Below are 26,978 nucleotides of genomic sequence, written 5' to 3' on the forward strand. Positions count from 1 at the left end.
TGCGGTTAGGCGGTTTTAAATTTCAGCCCTAACGTTAAGAGTTGATTAAATAATTAAATAATTTAAACTTTTAGGACAAACGGTAATAAAATGTGTTTATAGCATTACAAAGTTCAACTCTATATATATATATTGAAGGGCTGTTTGTTGATTTATGAGACGTTAAGATGTTCTTACTTTTCCAAAGTGAAAGCCATCTTGGCATTTTATTGGCTGTACGAGCAATTTGCCCTACTCCTATTTGGCACATATATACTCACTTTTATTTACTTTAGGATAAAAGAGGCTGGCATCTATAACCTTGGAATTCAAATCATCTGAGCAAAAATTGAGTTTCTGGCCAAAATTGAAAGTAGTGAGGATTGGTGATCTTTATGACTATTTCTCAGGAGAAAGTAGAATGCTTAGAAAAGATGCTCTAACTATTTGTGCTACTAGTAGGCTCCAGTGGAGAATTGAAGAAAGACCAAAAAGCAAACCATTTCTCTCACTCCCTCACCATCACTTCCCAAGCAGAATAAAAACAAAAGAAAGGAAGGCCAAATTGGAAAAAACAACCAAAAAAAAAAATGTTGAGAAGCCTTCTATTAAACTCCACTCTTTCTCTTGTCGTTCTCTTCTCTTCTCTTACTAGCCATGGCTACCCCATCAAAGGCCACATATTCATCTATGCAGGCTGCTCTCAAGAGAAATACCAACCCAGTTCACCCTTTGAAGGAAACCTCAACTCCCTTCTAGCCTCGGCTGTCAGCTCGTCTTCCCAAGTGTCTTACAACAGCTTCGCCATCGGAAACGGAACCTCGACGCCCCCCGACGCCACCGTATACGGCTTGCACCAGTGCCGGGGCGATCTGAAGATTTTCGACTGCTCGAAATGCGTCGAAAGCGCAGTTAGTCAAATCGGACTGGTTTGTCCATATTCCTATGGAGCTTCTTTGCAACTTGAAGGCTGCTACATAAGATACGAGCATGTTGATTTCTTGGGGAAGCTTGACACGGGACTCAGGCACAGCAAGTGCAGTAAAAGTGTAAGCAATGATGTGGAGTTCTTTAGGCGGAGAGATGATGTTGTTGCTGATTTGCAAGGGGCGATTGGGTTTAGAGTGAGCAGCTCAGGTTTGGTACAAGGGTTTGCGCAGTGCTTGGGGGATTTGAGCCCCACTGACTGCTCTTCTTGCGTTGCTGATGCTGTTGGAAAGTTGAAGAGCGTTTGTGGATCGGCTGCTGCAGCCGACGTGTTTTTGGCGCAGTGTTATGCCAGGTACTGGGCATCTGGCTACTATGATTCCTCTTCAGGTACGTACAATACATTTCTCTCTCTCTCTCTCTCTCTCTCTATATATATATATATAATACATCAAATACATAAATAAAATTACTTACTCGTAAAGGATCATGAATTTTGTAACAAAACTTTGAATTATAATGTCGGTATTCCATGTTTGAGGCCTTTTTAATTTTACTCATACTATTAAGGTTTAGGGTTAAATCAAGTCGGAAAGAGATGAAATGTCTCTTATACTCATATAAAATTTTTAAGATTACAAATTTAACCATAATTAAGAAATTATTTTTAAAAGCAACTGGATAATATTCTGTTAATATATTTTAGAGGGGTAAAATTGTCTAAAAAATTAAAATGACAATTTTACCCCGGCCCTCTAAAAAACGCTAACTGAATGCTCCCTATTTCAATCATTTTCCTAGTTGGTCACTTCAATCCTGACCCAAGTCACCATAAAAATTTTAGTGTTTAATTTTTATTATTATTATTATTATTATTATTTTGAAACTGGGGTATTGTGGACATTTTCAGCAAACTGGGGTATTTTGTGCTAAATTGTGAAAAAGTTAAAGTTAAAAAAAAAAAAAAAAAACTCCATACTTTACTTAGGGGAAACACATTGACCATTTTAGTTCTTTCCAGGGAGAGAGATGAATTTTTTTCAAAAGCCAATTGTCACCAATTAGTCTTTCTATAAAGCAAAGCATTATGGGGCACTAGGCCTTCAGCTGCTCTTTTGGGAACCTCCATTCTAAGTGCTATTCCACTCTTTCATCTTTATGCTTTTAAAATTTAAATAATTTCTTTTATTCTTTTTGTTTCGATCAAAGCTAGTGATTGTTTTTGGGTGCAAAAGTTGTTCTTCTATTATTAAACTATCAATGAGTCAATCCCATCCTTTAACAATATTATTAGCGCCAATGTCCCATTTAAATAAAGTATGTCATGATTCTTCTTGTAGCTTTATTAGGTACGAAAAGAAAAGATAAGCTGCAAATTTCAAGACAATCATTCAAATCCAAATACTGAAAAGATTCAGATTCTTCCTCAACTTTTTTAAAGTTTAAAAACTTCTTGATAATACAATGAAGTTAGGAGGTAGATCTAAAAATAAAATTAATAAAAAAGAAAAGAGAGAGAATAAGAGAAGTGGTCGACCAGGCGAGACCATTCCGATGTTCAAGTTAGTTAGTGTGGTAGGAGATAAATTTGACATACCTAAATGAATACCCTTATGTTAAAGCCTTCTTCCTAGGGTTTTTGAAATTCCTGCCTGTAGTATATTACTGACATGAAGATTCCTTCCCCAACTTTGTTAGGAGAGTGCATGATGTGAACAGGCCGTTGACGAAGTTGGCAGAGTAAGAAATTAGTAGTCAAGAGTTGCAAATTGGTGATAATACCTTCGGATTCTTAGTGAGCTACTTAGGTTGTAGGTCACCAGGTTTTCTAGGCTCTAATTGCGGGCAGTCGTCCTCTCAAGCCTTCGGCCATAGGCCATCAAACCTCCTAGCAATTTCGATGGGTGGCCTTCTTGGAGCTAGCCCATCAGGGGTTGGGTTCTCCAATAGTCTCCTAATTCTCTTAAATGATTTGAACCGGTACTCATTGATAAAAATTTGTCTTATAGGCCCTCCACTTGCAAGTTCAAAATATATAAATAGCACTAGTTGATAAAAAAAATAATATTAAATAAAAAAATGGTGAGAATTTCGCTTTATGAAACAGTAACGTGATGCCTTGCCTAACCTCTTTTATGGTCTCTTTATGCATAGTACTAATTCCAACTTTTATGCTTTGAGTATTTGTGTAGATTCCTCTAACGAAGACCAAGTGGGAAAAACAGTAGCAATTATCGTCGGCGTCCTTGCTGGTGTAGCCGTTTTCATCGTTCTTCTCTCTGTTTGCAGAAAAGCAATGGGTAAATTTCCTTTCTACCTATAACACTTTTATTATTAACCTAATTGATTGACGAAATAATTAATTTTATATCTATATATATGTATATATATATCACACGCAGGTTAAAAAGACAGAAGATATGCAAGGATTTCGAATGTTTGCTACATTTTAATATAATATATGGTTTTGCACAAAAGAAGGTGGATGATGATGATATCTAGCTTGTGGTATAAATTAAAGGAACATTAATGTAATCTATCTCCATCAACTTCAAAAGGGCTGCTGATTCTATTCCCTTCATGCTGTCCAACAAAATCCAATCATTTCTTTGAATATAAATTGTTCTTAGACCACTTGTATTTTCTGAGGCTATATTTATTAATTCTAGACCTAATTGTCATTTTTCTTTTTGTTAATTTGCTAGTTTTTTTAATCTTTTAATGTGTCATTCTTAGTATGGTCAAGCACATATCTAGCTACCCCGGATTATTTAGAGCCTTCGAGTCTGTTCGAATGTGCGTTTGAGGAGCTTAAACATGTGTTTAATACTCAAAAAGTCTGTTTGAAGAAAAAAAATACTCGTCTGTTAAAAAAAATTGAAACCACTTTTAAAGGTCCAAAAAGTTAAAAAATGGCCAAAACGCCACTTTTGACTTTTGACTTAAAAGCTAGATTTCTCATTCTTAAGACAAGTTTGGAATTTTATCTAAGGGGTCCGATATATAATTCTCAAATAAAATCTAAAAAATGTATTTGATGCACATAATTAACAAGTACATAAAAAAATAAAATAAAATAAAAGAAGAAAAAAGAAAAAAGAAAGAAAGAAAGATTCAGGTAGTATTTGCCTCTAGTGGCCGGTGAACGAGCCTTTTAAGGCCTGAGCCCAATCTGTCGTAACGGAAGTGACTTTTTTAGTCGAAGAAAGATTTGGGCCACTGGCTGCATGCCCAGCCCAACTCTACTATCTATTACCAACAGGAAGGGTGGGTTTCATCATATCATCCATGCACAAGCCTTCAATATTCGAATACCAGGAATGGGAGATGCAATATGCTAGCAGGAATGCTAACGGAGGCTGGCTTCGGTAGGCTTAGTTGATGATCGTGATGGATGAGGATTTCCTGTGGAAGGATGGTTTTTTTCTTTTTTAGCTTGCAAGAGATGTAATGTAACCTTTGTGGTTTTTTGTTGCTTGAATGATTAGAACCAATTCAAAAAAAAAAAAAAAGGAAGGGTGGGTTTCAACACAAGATACACACATTTTCACTTCTTCGCTCTCAAATTAATGCATAATTTTTTATGTGACACTAAAAATTACTACTTGATTTAGTGCCACGTCCGGGAGTTTGCGCTTGAGAGTATGAAAGTAATTAAGAGTGGGTTTTTAGCTAACGGCAAATGATACACATTTTTACTCTCAAGCCCTCAAATGCTTACTTTTTGACGTGGTTCTATTTATTTTGGATTCAATAGTAATTTGTAGAGCCATGTCAAAGATTTGCACTTGAGAGTATCGGAGTAGGAGTGTGTGCAGCATTTCTCTATAACTAATTTAATCTACATACTCTTTTTAGTCCAATAAAATGTTTGAATTCAATTTCATCTTAATGATATATATTATGGAAGAGAGATGGTTACTTTCCATTGTATAATACATATACTCTCCGTATCCATTTATCGCACATATTTCATATCGGTTGATGTGGTGAGTTTTAAATGACTTTTCATGTTAGTTACTTAAAAAAAAAAAAAAAAAATTACTTAGTAGTCTTTATCATTAATGTGCTTATGTAATAAAATAACCTATTGTGATATAGGATAACTTTTATTTTCCTCACATAAATTGCCACTCGTGACAATTTCAGCTTTAAAATTGGACAGGAAAATAAGTGAAATGACTATATTACCCTTAACAAGCCTATTTAATTAGTTTGTATTTTAGTTCTAGTTATGAAGATTTTCTATCTAATTATGATTTTGAAAAGTGACATATGGGTTAATGAATTTTCGTTTTTAAAGAGTCTTTGTTCACATAAAATAATAATTTAGTTCTTGTACATATTTGTTCAACTTAACGACTGATTTGGACAAAGTAGGCAAATTAACATTGAAACTTTTAACATAGGATCTGTGTAACTTGTAATAATAATAATAATAATATCAAGATTTTTCATCCAAAGAACTCTACTATATCTTCAAATTTAATTTCATCAAGAGTTAAATCACTCGGGGCTTGTAGCTTTCTCCAAATTTACGAGCAAACTTTGGGTGTACCCCAAGGAGTAAAGTAGGACTTTTGTTTCGGTTTCATCTTCAAATGTTATGTGGCTTTAAAATTCATTATTGGATAAAAATCAATACTAATCATCTCAAATTCAGTAATAATTTTAAAATTCACATCACATTTGAAGATAAAAATGATACAAAAGCTCTATATCTAACACTACTCTAGGCCTGTTCTCATGATGTTATAATAAAGCAGATCGCCAAGTTGTTTAGTTGGGTTTAAGTAGAGTTTAATATATCAATAAATAAAAATGAATCAGTTATGACAATTGCCAAGTAGTTCAGTTTCAATGCTATCCCTTTTAGTATTAATTACCTATTATTTTGTTTTCAAAGATATATTTGACCCGGATATATTAGAGTGTTGAATATATAGAGCAATTTTACTTTTTCAATCGGTCAGTAATGTTGATGCCTTAACTAACCATGGGCAAAAGTTCTCAGCCACGGGAATTGGACAAATTGAAAGTTCTCAGCCACTGGAATTGGACAAATTGAAAAAGAAAGAACTCAAGCTAGCTAGGAGTCGTACTTGATAGCAATAATAAAACTAGTTCTAATATTTTTATATATAAATGGAATAATTTTTAATCTCCAATTATCGTAATAAAGTCAAGGATGATATAGTGGTAGGTTCTGACAACATGTTGGTCCATAAATGACATTAAATGGCGTGACATGAATAATATATAGAGCTATACAAGTCATAACTTGAAGAGATTAATTATGGTTATTTTACTGGGCATGACTATACTAGCATCTATCTGATGAAATTGCACAAGGAGTCTAGACGGTGAGAACCGCAAACTCTCTCTCCAGTCTGACTGAGTCATACCCTGACCCAGCCCCTACTAGGGCATCAATAAGAATGCAAGACGGCTAATACTAATCAGACATATGTGAAGATTCTCTATTGTGAAGATTCAAACTCACATTCTAATACATATCCTAATCACTTGATAATTTTCTTAGGTTATTGAACCACCGCCTTTGATGGTATACAAATCATAACTTGAATAATAAATTATGTTGACATGCATGAATAACAATAAGTTTAACATTCATCGATCTTAGTGAATATATATATATATATAGTTTTTAAAGGGTCTAGATTTTAATTTTACTTTTTTGCTTTTTCTCTTGAAACTCTTGAAATTAAATCTAAATCCTTAAAAAAATTACAGCAAAGGTGTTGTCATTTTCATTTTTATTATTATTATTATTTTATCTTATCATACCTAAGCAAATTCATTCTTCTCTATGATTAATTTTCTCAAATGATAGTGATTCCATGAAATAATATTCTTAGTCAAATTTGATGATGAATGCCTTAATCAACTTGTCTATCTATATTAAAAGCTCTTTACTTACTTTCTAGATGATCCCTTCTCACCAAAGCTACTTAGCCATATTATCCAAAAGAGCCGTGCTACACATAGCAAAAGACTTATAATAACAAAACATTTTCAACTGAAAAAATAAATAAAATAAAATAAAATACACCCTCTAAAAATTTTTATCAAACGAACCCATATTATCGATTTTATTTATTATAATTTAAATTCAATAAAATTGAAAACTCTATGCATATCAGAAGCACTGTAACACAATAATACAAGAATTTAAATTCCTTATTTTTTTGTTAAAAAAGAAAAAACATTAACAAACATTTTAAGTCATATTATCCAAAACAATCGTGCTTCACAAAAAAAAAAAAATAATAATAATAATAATAATAAAATTTTTTAAAAAAATGATCGGGTTGGTTTGATGACACTTTTTTTTTTTTTTTTTGCTTGCATTTTAGCAAAAAATACAAAAGTATTTAACAAAAGCTTGAAAAACAAAACTCTAGTAAAACACTTAAAATTACTTTTACCTTTATATCATATCATAATATTTTTTTTCAACCAAAAAATAAAAAGCACCCCTACAAAATTTTATGAAATAAACCGAATTTTATTTATTAATTCTACATACAATTCAATAAAAATGACAACTCTATGAAGAGAAGTATTGTGACACAATAATTAATACAAGAATTTAAATGCCTTATTTCCATATTCTGGCAACAATCAACTTACTGATCTTACCTCACTAGTAACTACTATACAATTGGAAACAATTGAAACAAATAATTAAACTAAAGACATTCATGCATGCATGAACAACTTTTTGAATACAGCCAGATTAAAGGCTGGCCGTGTAGGGCACATTAGTATCCGGCAACCAAGAATTTCCAGCGATGAAGTTTGCAACGGTGAATTGGGACGCCACCGATGAACTAGTGATGACATGGTAGCCACCCCAGTTGACCCGCTTGGCCGTCGACGAGCCCGGTCCGGTGTTGGCATACTCCCCATAATACAATGTCTTAAGGGCAAAATCTCCACTCCACTCCATCCATCCAGCAGGGTCAATCAAGCTATCAAGGTTAGTTTTCATGAAAACAGTGCGAGAGTATTCCTTCCATGGCCTTCCCAGGTACGTCTTCACCGAGCTTTGGGATGCCTTCAAATCCGAAGCCGCCGTGACTTTGCTATTGTGAATGGAAATTCCCGTGTTTTGGTTAGAGTCTGTCCTACCTGTTAGAATATAAACTAAATTATTAAATTCATCTTTTAACATATTTCACGTTTTTCAATTTTTTGAATAATTGATTATTTAACATTACCTTGAGCGGTGATGGTGTTCGTCTTGTTAGGAGGGTAACGTGCATAAATGTTGCAACTTTGTAGAACGACCGCGGCGTTGCCGAAAATGAAATCCACCGTGCCATAAATGTCACATTCTCTGTAGAATTGCCTTTGGGAATGGACGTAGAGGGTGTCTTGGTACCCTTCAAAGCTGCACCTGTAAAATACTGAGAGATCGGAGCCGGAACGTAGGGCTACGGCCTGGTGGTTTGATGCTCCGGCAGTGTTTTGGATTGTGATGTCACGGGCGATGAATCCATCTCCTACAGCAGCTGAAAAATCCAAACAAATATTTGTGTCATATAACATTAACAGCTGAAAAAACAAAACAAAACAAAAAAAAACAAAAACAAAAACAAATTCTAAATACTGTTGAAATTTATTTATATTATTATTATTATTATTAGAATAATAATTAAATGATTAAATTTATTATTTTTAAATTATCATTTATTCTAAAATTTAAAGCTCATAAGAAAAAGTGACTTTAATCATTTAATTATATTATTCAAACACTCTCTCACATGTAAGTTTAAATTCTCTCTTAATTAATAAGTGAATTACTATTCTAACACTCTCCTTAGGTGTGAGCTGAAAATCATCCTTAATAAGTAAAGCCTAAAACCTGAAATATTTAATTAAAATTACAAGTAAACGGCAAAGGTTATGGTTAAACTCAAACCTTAAAATAATGATATGCATGTTAAATCACCATTTATTTTAAAAATGTAAGATGATAAAAAATAAAATAAAAAATTAATATATATATATATATATATATATATATATATATAAGTTTTTTTTTTTGTTTCTTTTGTAATTTATATATATGTGTGTTCTCAATTAATATACAAAGCAATCTCTGTCGTTGGCCACCTAAACTTCAAGCGAATAAATTGAACTATACGAAACTTCCTCTCCAAGATCACTTGTACCAATTGATAATGAAATGTGGGTTTTTTTGTCAACAAAGGAAATTAAGGGAATCTATTTTCTAGATGACATGAACGGCTAATAAAGCAGGTCTTCAGTTTTTTTTTTTCAACCACTTAACTTTGAACCCACACCCATGCTTAATTACACGACAGTTGTCATTCCTTCTGTATGGTTACAAATTAATAAACTATCATTTTAATCAATGATAACTGAGTTTCATGTTGACATTTATGCATTTCAAATTTCCAACCATTAGAATACATATAATTAGTAAACCTACCTTTTATTATGCTAGAAAAGCTTGGCCTCTTACCCCCCCAAGTATTTCCGCACAAATTGTTTGAATAACTTGATGTGATCGAGATTCTTTGTTATTAGGACGTCTGAATTTTATATAAAAAAATAATAATAATAATAATAATAATAAAAAATGGAAAGCTTCCGAGAGGAGGCTGTGAGGTCACCTGTTTCTAACAGATAGGCTCTACACCTTAAAGCTTCCGAGAACAAGTGAACTCTGCAATCTTTTTTTCTTGAAAAATTTGGACAATTTAATATAACCAAAATTCTCATATGTTAAATGTATTTATTAAATGATTAAATTCATATTTTTTAGAAGCTTAAGTTTTTTGGGACAACTTATGATTTAACATGATATCAAAGCCAGAGGTCTTGAATTACCTCGAATCCTACCTCTGCTAATTCACCTCTCATTTAAATCAAATATTTCTCGTGTTGGGCATCACCTATTAAAAATGAATTTGAGCTGACAAGTGAAGGAGAGTGTTAAAGTATTCAATACATAAACCCCGTATCTATAATAATTGAAATTAATCGTCTTCACCTCTCTTTCTTTCGTTTTTTACGTAGATATATATACTAAACCTAATTTTTGTCCTTTTTATTTTTATTTTTTTTGGCAACAATATTTAGCTTTGAACTAGTTTTTCGTAACCCAATTAAGGCAGCTAATTATCAGGCAGACAAGTCATATATATAAGAAAAACTAATTGAATTTTCTTACCAACAGTGGCTGAATTGAAAGTTGTAGAACCTCCTCCAACACTTTTGCTCCCGGTGATAATGGTCTTTCCAATACCATCTCCCACCAACATAATATTCTTCAATTTGATCTCAATATTTTCTTTGTACGTCCCTGCCTTCACGTATATCACATACCTTCCGCTTCCCGACCGCTTCGATGCGGCGGTTATCGCCTCATTTATCGTCTTATAATTCCCCGACCCGTCTTTGGCCACCACGATATTCGCCTGAGATGCCGGCGAAGAAGATTGCAGGAGTTTCCGGTCGCCGCCCTTCACCCAAGTTGGAAACCCTTCTTTATAACTTGGTAACTTATCAGCATAAGGAACATTGTTAATAGCCAAAGTGTTGCTAATTAGCTTAGAAACATTATTTGACATCAACGGCAAGATATAGTCGGCGACACCGAGCTCAATAAACCCAGCCCGGCATGTCTCGAGGTTAGTCAGAGCGGTGCTGAGCCATGTCTGAGCATCTGTTTGGGTGCACTTGGTGCTAGGGTCTACAGTTTTGTTGATACGTGAGATGGTTTGCTCATAGAGCTCAAGGCAATCCGCCCATGCAGCCTTTTCACGAGCATTCCGGCACTTGAGGCCTAGTGAATGCACGTTATTTAGGGCTTTTGAGCCACGTTCTAGGGCAAGCTGCTTTGAGACCTTGAGAAAATCAGACTTTTGCGTGATGGGGATTTTGCTAGGGTTATAGCTCAAGAAGTACTCGCATGGCTGAGGGTTTGGGGTTTGGCTGCACCATTTTTTCACATCTTCGGCAGGGTAAGCAAAAATGGTTGGAGAGAGGAAAAGAGGCACCAAGAGAATCGTCACCAAAAGTGACATGTTTGAAGGGAAATGGTGATCAATAATTTGAGCTAGGGATTGAGAGGGTTCTTGTGATTTGTATGGCTTCCAAATGGGTGCTTTATATAGAAGAGGGAGCAGCCTAGAAGTCGTTAAAATAAGGGTACTTAATTTGGTGGGGTGCACAACTTTATCCCTTCGTACTTTTGTTCGTGATATTTTATGGTAATTAATTACAAACCTTCCAATAATATGAATAATCTAAAAGTCTTTACATATTAAAGCACGTAGAAATTTTAGGACATTACGTGCAAAAATAAAAAACAATTTTAAGTTATTATTTCAACTCCCAACAACATTCTTTCTTTCTTAAAAAAAAAAAAAAAAAAAAAAAAAAAAAAAAAAAAAAATCGAGTTACTGTGTATAACTTTTATTACAATTTTTTTACAAATTCACGTTAGTTAAAAAATTAAACATCAAAATTTAACAGTTAAATTTAATTTTTTAGCAGTTGACATAATAACTTCAGCTTAGAAAAAATTTGTAGTAAAAACTGTAGGACTATTTTTTCCACGACCCGTCACTCATATGGTGGTGACAATTTATTTTAGAGGTACTTAATTGTTTCAGCAAATTCCAAAATTGTTTCTTTCACACCTCTCTCTTTCATGGCAGGAATCCATCACACGGGATATGACATTTGCCATTAATTTTATATAAGATGATCACAATACCGTTAGCATTAAAATAGTGGAATATTAGTGGTTTTGTAATTTTCAATGGTTAATTACTTGGGAGGAAAATATAAATAATTTTGACAGACTTTTGTAGTTGACCTGCGATGGATAAGGACACGGTTGGAGCCTGGAGGAATGAAACGTGTTGATGATCCATTTATATTGGTGTGAATGAGATAATTTATTGGTCGAGAAGTTCTATTCAAATGCGCAACTGGCCGAACAATCTGCCGGCGTTGGTAAACTGCATGCTCTGGGCCTTTTTTATTTTGTCAACATGCATGGCTGGACCATCATATGCAACTTTATCTTTGGATGGTTTTGAAAGACGTCTCTCTCTCTTTCTCATATGGGCAACCATGCATGTATAGATGGTGTAAAACTCCATTTTACCGCTCTCAATAGAAATTTGACATATTATATATGTAAAAATACTAAATACAATATAAATGAAAATACAATCTTTTTAATTCCAATTAATCTCATGGCCGGACTTTTCCATTCATTTTAATCCAACACTCATTGCTCACCACCGAACCTTTCACCCACCTCCAAGCCTCTAACACCAAAGTCTTCAAAACCAACCAAGATAGTGGCTTAATTGATATATATAGTTTTGTCAATAGGTATTTTATCTATAACGTATCTAATTAATTTGTTAAAAAAAAAAAATTATTTGGTATGAAAAGTTATATTATTTTTTTTTGTGTTTCAGATTTAGATTTCTGTTTTCTATTTGATGGTGCAAAACGGTCTGGAGGGTTAAACTACAATTTAAATGTCAAATTGGGACTTTACGTACCAAACTCACCCATTCTTATGGCTTTCTGTTTTAGTACTAAAGATTTAAGAAATAAAGGTATGTGCTTAATTTTCTTATGAATATTAATTGGTTTTCTCTTCAAAATGTTCATATTTAATGGTGTAAAACTCTACTGTCAATATATATATATAAGACGGCTCTACTCTTAGATTTGGTGCATAGCATGTTGCCAGATCATTCTATAAATACAAATTAGTTGTATAAAACCTGTTAACGAATTTTCACTTATACATAGGAGGAGAATTTATATGGGTGTGTTTAAGTATTTTGGTTCCATACTTTAATAAAAATTGATTGATGTAATAAAAAGTTAGAATATTTTTTGCGAAAGTACGAATTTTTTTATAGAAAAATGAAAAAAAAAATGTTTTATAATAATTTTTTATTTGACTAATAATAAAAAATGATTAATGTGATGTAAAAAGTTAAAAAATATTAAAAAAATAAAAAAGTAAATAATCAAAATCATTTAACAAACAAAGCCATGAATACGTAGGAGGGCTATAACTACGTACATATATAATCCACCAGCTATTTGCTTTTGGAAGCAAAACAGACTTTTATCTAAATAATAAAAATTATATCTGATAATTGTATTGAAAAAATACAAAAACGTCTCATTAATATTGTTCTATTGTTGAATCAATCAAAAGGTCGTGGTAAGAAACTACGTCTAAAAAGTAAAATCGAATAATGAAAGCTAGCAGCTGGAAGACTTTTTGTGGGCATACTCCTTCCAAAAAGAACAAGAGTAGATTTGTCTGCCACTTGGAGGCTTTAAAGTTCAAAGTCCTTTACCACTTATAATTTTATGAAACTATGGGTTGTTTGTTAAATAATATGTCCTCCCTAAATATTGTTTATGTTTGGTAAGAGAAAAAAAAAATATGAGTGTAATAATTAGTATAAAAAAGTGGAAAAAAAAAGTAGTATTGAAAAATGGAAAAGTTTTGTTTTGTAGTAATATTTTTTTTTTTTTTTGACATATCTAATAGCCCAAGAGTCGGTTCTTAAGTATACGCTACAGTTCATATAATTTTTTATTTTTTGACATGTCTGCACATAGGAGAGACAAAAAAGAGAAGGAGATTCGATCTAATAACCTTAACTTCATAAGACGTGATCTACAGTCAATTGAGCTATAAATTGAGAACTTCATATCATTTTGTTCAAGTAGTATAAGTGAGTCTTAAAGTTAGTAATGATTTGTTTCCATTACCCATTAATACAAGCAAGCTTTTTGGTCTTTAGCTCAAAACACAAAATGCAAGAAGTAGGCGTTTTCTTAATTATTTTTCCTCTTCAGGCAATCATCTTGATGAGATAGAGATGTCATTAGACTTCAATTCATACACGTTTAATTAGGTTAGGTAAGACTAAGCATCATCCGTACCATGTTGTCAGCAAATTAAAATACTAGGCAACGGTATTGTTCAGATCTTCTTATCCAAAATTTGAATCATTTCACTGAACAACCAATAATGCCACCTCCCAACGGTATTTCTATTGCGTGGCACATAAAAGTAAAATAAAAAATAAATAAATAAACATTTATGGCCGAAGAGCAAACTAGGGTTGAGAGAGGTGCAAGGCACGGGTTCGGAGTTTACTTGATAGAGGTTAGTATACAAAGTGACTTTATCTTGAACGAGTAAAAAAAAAAAAAAAAACTAAGGTTTTATCTAGCTCAAAAATTAACAGTGTCTCGGCCAAGTTTATAAGCACATCTGAGGTTTGAGATAAGAAACAATTTCCTTTTTTTTTTTTCTTTTTTTTTTCTCATTTGGATTAAGACTGGAAATGCAGATTCTGTTTAATTTATTATTATTAATTATTTGGGAATATAGTCTCCTTCTATCAAAGTGTTCTATATACACTTTAGACAGTTTTTTTTTAAAAAAAAAAAAAAAAAACAAAACAAAACAAAACAAAAAACAAAAAATGATTAGGAACACAAAATCTAGTGAAGGTATATATATTTGGCAGAAAAAAAAAATCAAAAAAAAAAAAACAAAAAATGATTAGGAACGCAAAATCTAGTGAAGGTATATATATATTTTTGGCAGAAAAAAAATCGAAAAAAAAAAAAACAAAAAATGATTAGGAACACAAAATCTAGTGAAGGTATATATATTTGGCAGAAAAAAAAAATCTAAATATAGGAAGTAACAAATTCTACAAAACGTACAACTTGAACTAATTAATTAGTTGCTAATTATGGTCCAAAGAATGTAGTTCTCTACATGATCGTCAACGTCCTATCCAATAACAGACACTTCAATATTAAATAACATGCATGTATCTTTAGATTCGAGGGACCATATGTAATTTGTTCTTTGGAGAGATTAAACAAAGTTATCTGCTTCACAAATCTATATTGTTTTAATTAGCTTGACCATTTCTAAACTTGCTAATTAACTTAAAGAATATATGCAATGCAAGCCTACCTGATCATGCTTATTTATTATTCAGATCTAGGGTTACACGGAACAAAGCTTTCATGCTTTGGCTATATCCACTTCGTTAATTAGTAATTTTAAAACGAGGCGGATTTGTTTCCGCATAAAATATATTTTTTTAAAAAAAATTATTTTGAGTGTTTGTGATATAATGATTTACACTTCTTATTAGGGGTAAAAACGTAGTTATGATTAACAGTTATTGGATATCATACTGGACATCGTTTCTAGATTTTTATGCATTATATATATATATATATAGGCGGTTAGCAGTTAGTGCCATTAGCAGCTAACAGACGGTTAATAACTGCCCGCCTTTTCGCCCTACTTCTTATCTGCATAAAATAATTCCCGCAATGCTATAGTCATGTGGATTTGGAATCCCGCAGTCTCTTTAATTGCTTTATTTGCAGCACAGAGAAAATGAGAATTTGAACCATTTTATTTTTCTCTCATTCTGGTTCGATCTTTGACGTTTTTTGTTGACCAGTGCAATTTGATTCATATTTCTTGCTAGGAGACTTTGTCGCATGATGTGGTTAGCAGGTTCAAAAGAAGGCATCTCTTGCATTTGACTGTTAGCCTTATATTGACTGCCGGTGCCAAAGAGCAAGAATATTGCTAAGAAAAAAGGTGGCTATTTTCTACTCTTTATTTGTAACCATAAAAATGGTTTGAAAATTATTTTTTGGTTATTATAAAAAAATTGTCTAATATTTTTAAATTATATTTTCATATAATTTAAGAAATTAACTACAAGGAAGAGAGACCATAAAAAGAAGCTAGGAAGGAAGAAAGTGTTTCTTTAAGGGTAGCTAGAATTGAGATTCAATACAATTGCATATCCATATATACTACTTGCAATTTGGGCATAATTATGAAAACACCATTGTCGCCTTGTCGGGGCCATCTGGCCAGACAGATATTCAAGTAGTTCCAAACCTATTCGGACAAATAAATATTACAAAGAACTATCTCATAATTATTTTCTTGATCAACTAAAAATATTTTTAGATTGATTAATTTTTTGCGTTAGGAAAAAAAAAAAAAAAAAACTTTAATTTGATTCTTGTTCATCGTGTCCTTTCTTTGACTGAAATTAGTTGCCATATAAGAATATTTTAATTGTAATAACAAAAATAAAGCCAATAGATTTCCCGTGTACCCACCATGACCAAAAATAGTCAAAGAAAGTACTACGTACGTGTCCCAGGTGGAACTCAGCAGTGCAGGTTCATCTCATGCTACGTCAGCATATAGATCACGCCTCTCTCTGGACTATTTTTATTTCATGTCGGTCGGAAAATATATTTACATTCTTGGTCAACCCAAACTCCCTCTATTCTATTTTATATGTAATAATAGAAGCCGTAATCCATATGTCAAACAATTCACTTACAATTAAACTATAGATTAATGTTATTATTTACTCTCATTTCATATCGAGTAACGTTATTAATTTTAAGTGGTTTTTTTTTTAAAAAGAAAAATTCAGAATACTCACATGAATTTTTATTTGTTTTGAAATTATTTTTAAAGTTTAAAAACTCTAAATTAAGAGTATCGAACTTTAATTATCAATTTTCGTTAAGGTTTTTTTTTAAATCTTGTCAAATTTTTTTAAATACTCATATTTTTCATTATAAAAAATTGTAAAGATTAAATTTTTTTTATTAAAATAAAATTTTTGCAATATTTTTTTATTAAAAAAAAAACATAGGTATTTTAAAAATTTTAATGAAATTTTTTAACTAAAGTGGATAATTGAGCAAAATTAAAAGTTCGATAACTTAATCGAGAGTTTTTAAACTTTGAGATGGTAGTGTCAAAACAAGTGGAAGTTCATGGAAAATTTGTAAGATTTTTTTTTTTTTTTTTTAAGTAGCTGATGTGAAATCTCCCACTTAAAATATACAACATCGACTAGTATAAAATTAGTGTGAGTAATAATATTACTATAAAATATAATAAGTAATAATAATATCCACTCTCATTTATCACACCAGATGACGTTATATAACAATCAAAGAAAAATATGATTGATCTAAAATTTTGTCAACTTGAAAATAAATATTGCTAGTGGGAAATAGGGTTGGTTGAACAAGGAACTGTTTGGTGATCGTGGAAAGTGGTAAGCAAATTCATAGACAAATTTGACATAAGGGCATGATTTCCTTGACAAACTTAATTTAGTCAGCAAATATTCGTCTTTATCTTATTAAGTCTGGACTTGTTGGGATTCGTGTAGTTCTACAACTAAAATAAGCTTTACCCAAAGAACAAGAAAGCTTAATGAACATAATTAAAACATGCTAAAATAAAAGTTGCCATTATCTTATGATCTGATTTTTGTGTAAATAAATAGCATGATATTTAATTAATTAATATAATTAAATAAACATCTCACTTAAATTTGTCTATTTAGATCTCAAAATTTACTAGTTTTACAAGGGTTTTAATATCTTGACTTTAGCCATGCATGTCTTAACGCTTTGCCCATACATATTAATTAAAGATGTGTTTAGAATTGCGATTTTGCAAAGATATCGTAAAATGTAAGACATTTGGCATTGTAATTTAAAATAGAAAAAAAAAATCTGTAATTTCTATAAGCATGCTAGGGGGTACTTATTTGAAAAAAAGAAAATTTAAACAAAAATTACGATTTCGCATAACAAATATTTGATAAAAATTTACTTTTTAACATATTTTACCAAACGCTTTTGAGATTTTTTAAAAACGCATTTTTTTAAATCGCACTTATTAAAACTGCAATTCCAATTAGACCCTAACTAGCTCAAAGTATCAAATAATCATATATTTATTTATCCAAATGGACACGCAAATTAATATTTTCTTTTTTTTACAGTCGCCTTCAAATCCAAAAGATTAATTAATACAATAATAACAGCAACAAACAATTAATAAACAAACAAAGAATGTTCAGAAAACATTAATTAAACAAAGAAATGTAGAGCTTTGGCGTAATCAAAAGAACCACTGCAGTTAAAAAGCAAGGAAAAGAAAAAGAAAAGAAAATTCATCAACATCCTCCTGAGTCCTGATCATTGTCACATCATCACCTTATCTCCTTTTGACTTGTACTAAATCTAGGGTTGGCTTTGGGTAGTGCATGCTTTAAGCGTGGATGGTAGATCACCAATGCATATATTCGTTTACCGACTCCCAACGTGTGACCAATTTCATTACGTAGTAGGCTTTGTTTGACAATACATTTTAGCAACAAAAAAATATATATTAATAAATAATTAAAAATACAAAATACTCACACAAAAATTTAGAATTATTTTCATGTTTATGTCACATTACAATACATCACAATTAAAAAGCAAATAAGACCTTTTTATTTTTTATTTTTTGATAAGTAAAGTTTTTGAAGAAAAAAAAATAAAGACAAGAAGTCTACAACACAAACAAGTTTCTAAAACCCATTGGCTGGAGGGAGTTGGATTTGGATTTTTTCAGATTTTTTAAAATATAAGAATTTTAAATTTTAAAATTTAAGCTATTTATTACATCCAACAGTTCAAATAAATTAATATAAATGTTTGTATGTTATCCAAGAGTTTACAAGTCGTAACCCTTAATTAATATGCCTATCCTTTTTGAATTCTGATGTAACATAGTTCTACCCGTCACTAATGTTGTGGAGGCTAGGTTGAGTGTTTTTCCTTCAATCGTTAATGAGCTCCATTTGGTCAATTAATTTGACAGGTGAGACTTTCAAATCTTGAAAATTATAGAGCTCTGGGAGTTTTATAAACTCAGGCAAATTAAAACTTTCGAACGTAGTTTGTTTTTAACATATTTGGGATTGTGTTTGAAAAATAGAATTTTTAAGTTAAAAAAAGGTTTTGGCTATTTTTTAGCATTTTTACTCTTAAAAGCGATTTTAATTTGTTGATCAAACAAGTTTTTTTTTTTTTTTTTTTTTTCTTTAAATGGACTTTTTGAGTGTTAAATGTACTTTTAGACCTTTCAAATGCACATTCAAACATGTCCTTTGTCATATGATGTATTTAGAATTTTTAAAATTTTTTAAATAGTCTCATACAAAATTATTTAGTAATAATAATATTAAGAGTTAAATACTAAAAACTCCCTTAGGGTTTGAACTATTTATTTCTTGTTCCCTAAGTTTTCATTTTTATCATAGGAGTTACCTTTGGTTTTCATAAAGACGGAAATGGTACCTCTGTAAAAATTCCGTCCAAAACTTAACGGAATGCCTCATCAACACCAATCACTAGCCGCCAGGTGTCATATAATTACTTTCTTATTTTATTTTTCAAAAAAAGAAAAAGAGAAAGAATTAAAAATTTTGGGTTGGCCAACCCTTTGGCCATTGGGGGTGGCCGGGCACTAGACCAGACCGGAAAGATTCCATGGATTTTCAGGCCAGTGTGGAAAAAAAAAATAACATACCTGTATGTGGAATAAAATAACTCTATGCAGTTTAATGCTAAAAAAATGAAAGAATTTCATGCTTGTATGTGGAATTTTCGTGGGTTTTAAATAATGGAAACGGTGACTTTGTCAAAGGGGCAGTACTGTAATGCCTATAGGTTGAAAATCACTCGAACCAGTGCCGGTCTGGTCTGGAGATTCACCGGCGGACTCTGGTGCGAGTGGGAAAATTCCACTCGAAGTCTGGGTCTGTCCTCTGTCCATTGCCGGGGACGGGGCCTTCAATTGGTCTTTTCTCTCTCCTCTTTCACCAGTGAGTGGTGAGTTTCCTTTTTTTCTAGGTAGGTACCTCTTGGATTCGGAGTTTGTTCCAACGGCTACCACACATGAGATCCTGATCGTCTTCCTTTGCTGGAGAGGTTATTGAGATATTTCCGGCCAGATGGGGTGGCCCAGCCACCCCCAAATGACCGTAGCCACCCCCAAAATTTTTAATTTTTTTTTTCTTTTTTTTTTTTTTTAAGAAAAAATATAATTTTTTAATTTTAAAAAAAAAAATCAAAAAAATAATTATATGACACGTGGCAGCTAGTGATTAGTGCTGACATGGCGTTCTGTTAAGTTTGGACAGAATTTTAATGGAGGTACCATTTCCGTCTTTATAAAAACCACATGCATCTCTTGTGAAAAAAAATGAAAACCCAGGAGGCAAAAAAAAAAAAAAAAAAAAAAAAAAGAGTTCAAACTTTAGGGGTTTTTAGTATTTAACCCTAATATTAACAAGTTTATCATTTAAAAAAAAAAAAATTGACAAATTGCCAACGAAATTTTATCAAAATAATGATTATTTTTAAATTGATACTATATATTTACTTTTTAATGAAAAAGAATTAAATGTTATTGCAGTAATTCCACAATTACAAAAGACGCGAAAATTGACATTTTTTATTTTTTATGATATGTCCACACAAGGGATGTCCATACAAGGGAAGAGAGAATGGAGAATTTGAATTAGTAACCTCCACTTCATAAAGTGTGGTCCACAGCCGATTAAACTACCTCTCGAAGAAATAAATTGACATTTTATACTTGAAAGGTGGAAATTAGAATCCTCACATTTTATGAGACTCAGGACGAAATGGAATTTTCTTTTCAAAACATTTATCAAATAAACAACCAAATTTTCACTAATTTTAAAAATCAACAATTCACATCGAGGAATCCTGCATAGCAACCCCAAAATAAAGTATATATATATATATATATATATATATACTTCATTGATCACAATGATCTTTTATTTGGAATTTTCAGTAATTTGTTATCTAAATTGCTGACTATTTAGGAGCATATTGTGAGAGAGCACATATGAGACTTACTCGTACAAATAAATTTTGGATTGCCCAACCAATTACTCGAGGTAATTAATCTCACGTAAGATTTATCACAGATTCATATATGTTAGAATATTTGATATTATTCTATTTTATTATGTTACCTTATATATATTATAGGGTTTAGTTTAGGGTTTATTGCCTTCTACTTTTTCCCTATCTCTAAATAGAGAGTTATTTAAACATATCATAATATATAAGAGAATATATAATGTAGTCCATTATATGCTTCCGCTCTCTCTTCTCTCTCTCCTTCTTCGTCTTTAATATATCTTTTCAATATATTTAACATGGTATCAGAGCCACTTTCTTGTAGCTTCCAACGTCCTTGACGGTTTTCAGGCGTCCTTTGTGTGTTCTACAACTGTCCCGTAATTCCAATCGTTCACACGCCGCCTCAAGCCTCTAAAGCCGCTGTAAATCTCTTCCACACCTTCACCACAACCTCATATGGAAAAAGTAATTCCAAAATTAAGCTTGCAAGGCACAAATTTGCTGATCTGTGGAAGATCAGCTGCCAACGGCATCCCACGCGCCCTCTGACAATATTTACACGTGCTGCCACCGTGACTCTTCTTGGCCAACCAACCACCAAAAGTGGTGTCTCAGCCCCAGATCGGTGGATTCTGTGCAATTTCAACCTACTGCGATCTTGCATGCGCTCCCATACGCCATCGAAGAACCTGCCGAAGGCTCAGCATGAATTCATGTGCCACCACCAGTGCTAAAGAGGTTCCTCATGGGCTAGTAGCTCCTTCCATGCCCGTTAACCTGGTCCAAAACCGTCGACCCAGTCCAGCGGGTAGACCCAGGTCACTTATTTTAGGGTCATACCATCTTCAACCAGTCCACGAGTTCAGTCAACTTGGCCCACGTAACAGACCCATCTCTGAGCCCAACCTGCCGCCACGTATCTAGCAATCCAATCTAAATCCGATTTTAAAATCACACATTTTAAAATCCTACTTTTTAAACACTCAAATCCAAACGAACTCTTTTTAACTCCCTAAGGCACATATATGGCATGTCGGCACCATTGATTTCATATTCGACGATTCCCCTGTGGTCTTCCAAAACTGCGACATCTTTGTAAGCAGGCCAATGGAGAACCAAGCCAACATAATAACAGCACAGGGCAGAAATGATCCAAATGAAAATACAGGGATTTCAATCCAAGGTTCAAGGATTCTGCCAGCTCTTGAATTCAGAGTAGTTAAGGATTCATTCAAGACATAATTGGGTCGGCCATGGAAACAATATTCTAGGACTGTGTTTATGAAGACAAACATGGATGGTCTAATTGATCCAAAAGGGTGGAGAGAATGGAGTGGAAACTTTGCACTCTCTATACTTAATTTTGTGGGGAGTATATGAACATAGTGTCGTTAAATCACCAGTTATCCCAAAAATGTTTTCTCACTTTAGGGCTCAAACTCTTCCAATAGATGTAGCTCAACACGTGGAATATTTTAACTGAAATAGAAGGTGAATGATGGACACGTGATTCAAACTTAGGATTTCTATTCTTATATCATGTTAAATCACCACTTATTTCAAAAAGCTTAAATTAATAGGAACTAAAGAATTTAATCATTTAATTATATTTTAACAGGTATTGGTGCATCCACCGAAAGAAGGGTGAAATGGCTTGGTTTTCATGTGCTTGGTAGTCCTCGGGAGGCTAGCTAGTCGTTTTATGGCGAGTGGTTTTATCCAGGCGAAGTCTTGGGTTTCGATGACTGTTGTGCCGTTTTCGCTTGGAATTTAATGGAGCCTCTCTCTCTTTATATGATACTACAAAGCAATAACTTTTTTTTTAAAAAAAAAAAAAAAATTCGAGAAAGCAAAGTGAAATAGGGAGGGGTTAAGGCGGGTCTTTCCCACTCTTAATGCGTACAGAAGAAAGAAAAGAAAGAGAAGTGAGAATGCTTCCATAACAATGATGAGAAGCGACCCATTTGGCAATGACATGTGCCCAGAAATTAGTTCTCCTAAAAACCTTGGTTGCAGACCAAGAGGAAAAAGAAGACAAAAGAAAAAGAATGTTGACAATAATGGAGGCAGAGGCCCATTCAGAACAGAGGCTGGCATTGTTGATGGCCATGATAGTGGCCGTATCATGGCCGGATAAGGAATCCCCTTCAAGCTGAATTTGAGACGAGGAAAGAGAATAAGCAACTTCCACGGCAACCGGCTGCACTAGCTTCACCAGCATTAATGTCAATGAGGGGACGTTTCTTAGCAAAGGCCGGCCAAGATGATCTCCCCATCATATGGTCTGAAATAATAGCTGCTTTACTAGCTAATTAACTACAAATCTGTATTTTAGTGTTTATATATTGGAGTAGCTAGTAAGTATGGCTTGATGTGGTCAATGTTTTAATTTGTACTCGTAAAGTTATATGGTTCTGTTCAGAAAATAACAAACCTATATCTCAAATTCATAACATAACAAATGATAGTTAATATGGTTATGTTATGTATGTATATATAGGGCCGGCTCAACCCGGCCGATTGCCAATCTTAGTTTAGAGCTAATAGAGCCAATCTTAGGAGTAATGTTACAAGTCTCTCTAGAGTCCCTCTAAGAATGATGTGGCTATTAAAATCATCATTGAGCTTGTGATTGATTATATTAGATTTTGATTAAATTGTGATTTTAATAGCCACATCATTCTTGGAGGGACTTAAGAGAGATACAAAAAAGACTTCTAGAATTACTCTAATCTTAGTCCTAGACAATCACTTAGAGATAATTTAGAATTCTAGTTAAATTCTTATTTCTTTCTTCTATGTAATTGTCCTTTTATTCAAAGGAGAAATTATCAATTATAATACGTGAATTGATTATTGTTTTATAATATAGTTTACTGTGTTTTAAAGATTAAGACTCCCATGAATGAGTCCATATCTTATTCCTGTGTTTAGTTACTAGTTAGTTCATATAAAGTGGTCCAGTTTCCCTCTAACGAAACCATTCACATCATCCATTGTGTGTGCAGATCTTGGCCTTGCTAATTTTAATTTCTTTGAAATCAAGTCTACAGATAACTGGGAATTGGTTTCTTTTGAAACCAGGTTACATGGCTACTGGTTTGAAGTCTTTAGCCCAAAAACTTTGAATTACTAACCGGCTGGCAATGCTTTTTGTTTGTTATTTTCAGCCACAACCAGTGTGATCTTGGCTATTGCAATTTTGCTTTTACTTTAAAGGCTTTCTTTTGAAACCAAGGTTACGTATGTGGACTTTTGATTTGGCTTCTTTTGAAACCAAGGTTAAGTTTTTTGATGCAATTTTGGTTTTTTTTTTAAACCAAGAAGTCCTTCTAGTAAGCGTCCAGGCCACAGTCCTCATGACCATTCACACGGTGTCCCACCCAATCAGCATCAACATAGGGATGTCCAAGAAAACAACCACCGCTTACGTGGATTTTTCTCTGACCCGATGTTTAGTGACCCAACTCGAACAATCGGTGCAGTCTAAGGGTCAGGATCAAATTTTTATCAATTGGCAAAATCTTTGAGCTGTCCGTCCAATTTTTTGCCGAGATGTCTGTCCAAAATAAGTTTTGATGTGAAGGAGAGACCTCGCAGGGTAAAAATGTGAAGGTGGGGGGAGAAAACTCTCACTCTCACACTCACACTCACACTCACACCTGAGAACGGCCACCACCCTTCACTCATTGACCTGCCAAATTGTAGGGATAAAAAGGCAGTTATGGTTAGCAATTTTTGGCTAAAACCGCTAACTGTAACCGCCTAGGCAGTTAGTAAAATTCATTAGCCACCTCTGCTAACAGCTTTTTAAAAAAAAAAATTAAAATTAAAAAAAAAAAAAAAACAAAAAAAAAAACAAAATGATGTCGTTTTTATGGTAATACGATAATATCATACTACGAACGACATCATTTTTAGATTTTTATACATTTTTTATATTTTTTAAAAATTTTAAACATAAAATCAATATAGTTTCATGTATATATATATATATATATATATATATAGGCGGTTAGTGGATAATGGTCAGAGGCTTTGAAAAAACCTAAAACCGCTAACTGTAAACGTCTTCAAAAGCGGTTAGTGGTTAGCGGACGATTAATAACCACTCACCTTTTCATCCCTACCAAATTGGATTTTCCTAGGTTCAATGGAGAAGACGACGAAACTGTTTGGATTTGCCTAGCTGAACATTATTTTAGGTTCAATGAGACTTAAGACGAAGAAAAAAAATAAAAAACATTAGCTTTTCTTCCCTTGGAAAGAAAAGCTCAATTGTGGTACCAAATTTTACTACAAGAAAGGCGGGAGATAACTTGGGTAGAATTTAAGGAGGACTTATTTGTTCGCTTTGAGCCTAATCAATTCTATGATCCCTTTAGGGAATTGACAAAATTGCACTAAGAGGGAAGTGTCAAGGAGTACCAAGCCAAATTCAAATTCCTACTCTCCAAAATAGGGACATTGTCCCCAGCTTAACATGTTACTTTTTTTGTTAGAGGTGGGGAGGAATCCATAAAGGTAACATGAAGGCCAAATAATCTTTCCTCAGCTATTGGTTTGGCAAGAGTTTATGAAGCTAGGAATGAAGCCTAAGGAGGTGGACCTCATATGACTGGCAACAACCCTAGAATAATCATCCCCAGCGACGGCTAGCTTTGTCAATCAAGAAATTAACGGCTGAGAACTCCGAGAAAGAAAGGAAAATAGACTTCGTTTCAAATGAAGCGATAAATACAGCTTAGGCCATCATTGGAAACATCTCTTTCTATAGAAGAATGTTTGGGTGAAGATGATGATGGAAATGTGGTCATGGGAGATGAGGAGTGCAAGGAATACATCTTAAAGCAGTTTCCACCTTGAGGACAACAACATTGTCCGGAAAGTGAGAGTCCAATAAGGAATTACAATTCTATAAAGAGTAATACTTCAAGTCTCAGGTTGAGTCACATTTGTTTCTTAGAGCCCGTTTGGGGGTGCGATTTTAAAAATTGTGTTTTTAAAATTGCCACTTTTTAAAATCGCACAAGTGTTTGGTAAAACATGTTAAAATCGCACAGGATTTTTTCACGATTTTAAAATTTGCGTTTTTAAAATCGCAATCCCAAACACTCCAAAATTGTTTAGTTTAAAGACGCAGATTATTTCTTTAAAAACGCACTCCCAAACGGGCTCTTAGTAGAGTTAATATAACCAACTTAATCCTAGTTGGTCACTTAGATAATTTAGAATCCTAGTTAAATTACTATTTCTTTTTTCTATGTAATTGTTCTTCTATTTAAAGAAGAAACTATTAATAATGATGCACGAGTTGATTATTATTTTGAAATACAGTTTAGTTTTGGAGTTTAAGGCTCTCTTAAGCGATTGTTAGAATCATCGTTAGATTTTTGTAATCCATCCCAAATCCAATAATAATTTTAAAAGATACATAAACCTTAAGAAAATAAAAAGAAGATTAAAAGATGGTCCCTTGCATACTCTTAGAATATGATGTATATATCCAAATCTGTAAAACTTATTTCATAAATGTGCCTTTAAATATTAATGTAATGCTATGGACATTTTTGTTTATTCCTAAAGTTGATGTGAATTTTAAGCATTACTGTTAAATAATATACATGAGAAGACGAAACAAAGGTAATTGCATATGCTTAACAAAGGAGGACTAGTTCAATTTTTGAAAACCTCGTTCAAGGCAGTGACTTTGGCACAAAACATAACAAGATGAAGAATGCTACGCTTACAAATTTTTTTACAAAAAAAAAAAAAAAAAACCTTACAAAATGATGTGGCATAATATGATTGGATTTATCAAAATTTAGATTTATTTCATTCTCAATCTGCATATTGTGCCACATAAGTAAATAACTTTGTAATAATTTTTTTTTTTGTAAGCCTAACATTTCTCCAGCCAAATAAGACAACCAAACAAATTTGAATTGGTGGGTTAGCTTGCTTCATTGGAAGTCTTTTTACTGGCAGACAAAAAGAGAAAAAGAATAAAAAATCAAAAGAACGGAAAGAATGAAATAACAAAACCAATAAATGCGCGCCAGGTAGGGGTCGAACCTACGACTTTCTGCTTAGGAAACAGACGCTCTATCCACTGAGCTACAGGCGCTCGACTGGTTGTATATAATTTTTATATTTTTATATATATATTATTTATTACAAATATAAATACAAA

The 26,978-nt window shown here is 32.8% G+C and overlaps 2 protein-coding genes and 1 non-coding gene across 3 annotated transcripts; 1 reads left to right on the plus strand and 2 right to left on the minus strand.

The window, feature by feature from the left end:
* Positions 1-473: 473 nt before the first annotated feature.
* Positions 474-3,568, plus strand: PDLP8 (plasmodesmata-located protein 8). The gene is made up of 3 exons (XM_059578116.2): positions 474-1,296; positions 3,099-3,206; positions 3,309-3,568. The coding sequence occupies exons 1-3, from the start codon at positions 570-572 to the stop codon at positions 3,311-3,313; spliced, it is 840 nt and encodes a 279-aa protein (XP_059434099.1). The 5' UTR covers positions 474-569; the 3' UTR covers positions 3,314-3,568.
* A 3,938-nt stretch (positions 3,569-7,506) lies between these two features.
* On the minus strand, positions 7,507-11,027 carry LOC132181084 (pectinesterase 2). Its single transcript, XM_059594151.2, has 3 exons — positions 10,133-11,027; positions 8,151-8,444; positions 7,507-8,061 (listed from the first exon to the last, which is right to left on the minus strand). Exons 1-3 carry the CDS (start codon positions 10,986-10,988, stop codon positions 7,667-7,669), a joined length of 1,545 nt encoding a protein of 514 aa, XP_059450134.1. The 5' UTR covers positions 10,989-11,027; the 3' UTR covers positions 7,507-7,666.
* A 15,812-nt stretch (positions 11,028-26,839) lies between these two features.
* On the minus strand, positions 26,840-26,912 carry TRNAR-CCU (transfer RNA arginine (anticodon CCU)). The gene has a single exon. It is a non-coding gene; the product is annotated as a tRNA-Arg (tRNA).
* Between the last annotated feature and the right edge of the window lie 66 nt (positions 26,913-26,978).

This window comes from Corylus avellana, chromosome 2 (genome assembly GCF_965113065.1).
Source record: "Corylus avellana chromosome 2, dhCorAvel1.hap1.2, whole genome shotgun sequence".
Lineage (NCBI taxonomy): Eukaryota > Viridiplantae > Streptophyta > Magnoliopsida > Fagales > Betulaceae > Corylus > Corylus avellana.

Excerpts from the sequence above, each read along its gene's own strand:
- PDLP8 (XM_059578116.2), top strand. The coding sequence starts at position 570 with ATGTTGAGAAGCCTTCTATTAAACTCCACTCTTTCTCTTGTCGTTCTC. Across the intron at positions 1,297-3,098 it reads CTACTATGATTCCTCTTCAG|ATTCCTCTAACGAAGACCAA; the intron begins GTACGTACAATA and ends GTATTTGTGTAG.
- LOC132181084 (XM_059594151.2), bottom strand. The coding sequence starts at position 10,988 with ATGTCACTTTTGGTGACGATTCTCTTGGTGCCTCTTTTCCTCTCTCCA. Across the intron at positions 8,445-10,132 it reads TTTCAATTCAGCCACTGTTG|CTGCTGTAGGAGATGGATTC; the intron begins GTAAGAAAATTC and ends TGGATTTTTCAG. Across the intron at positions 8,062-8,150 it reads GAACACCATCACCGCTCAAG|GTAGGACAGACTCTAACCAA; the intron begins GTAATGTTAAAT and ends ATATTCTAACAG.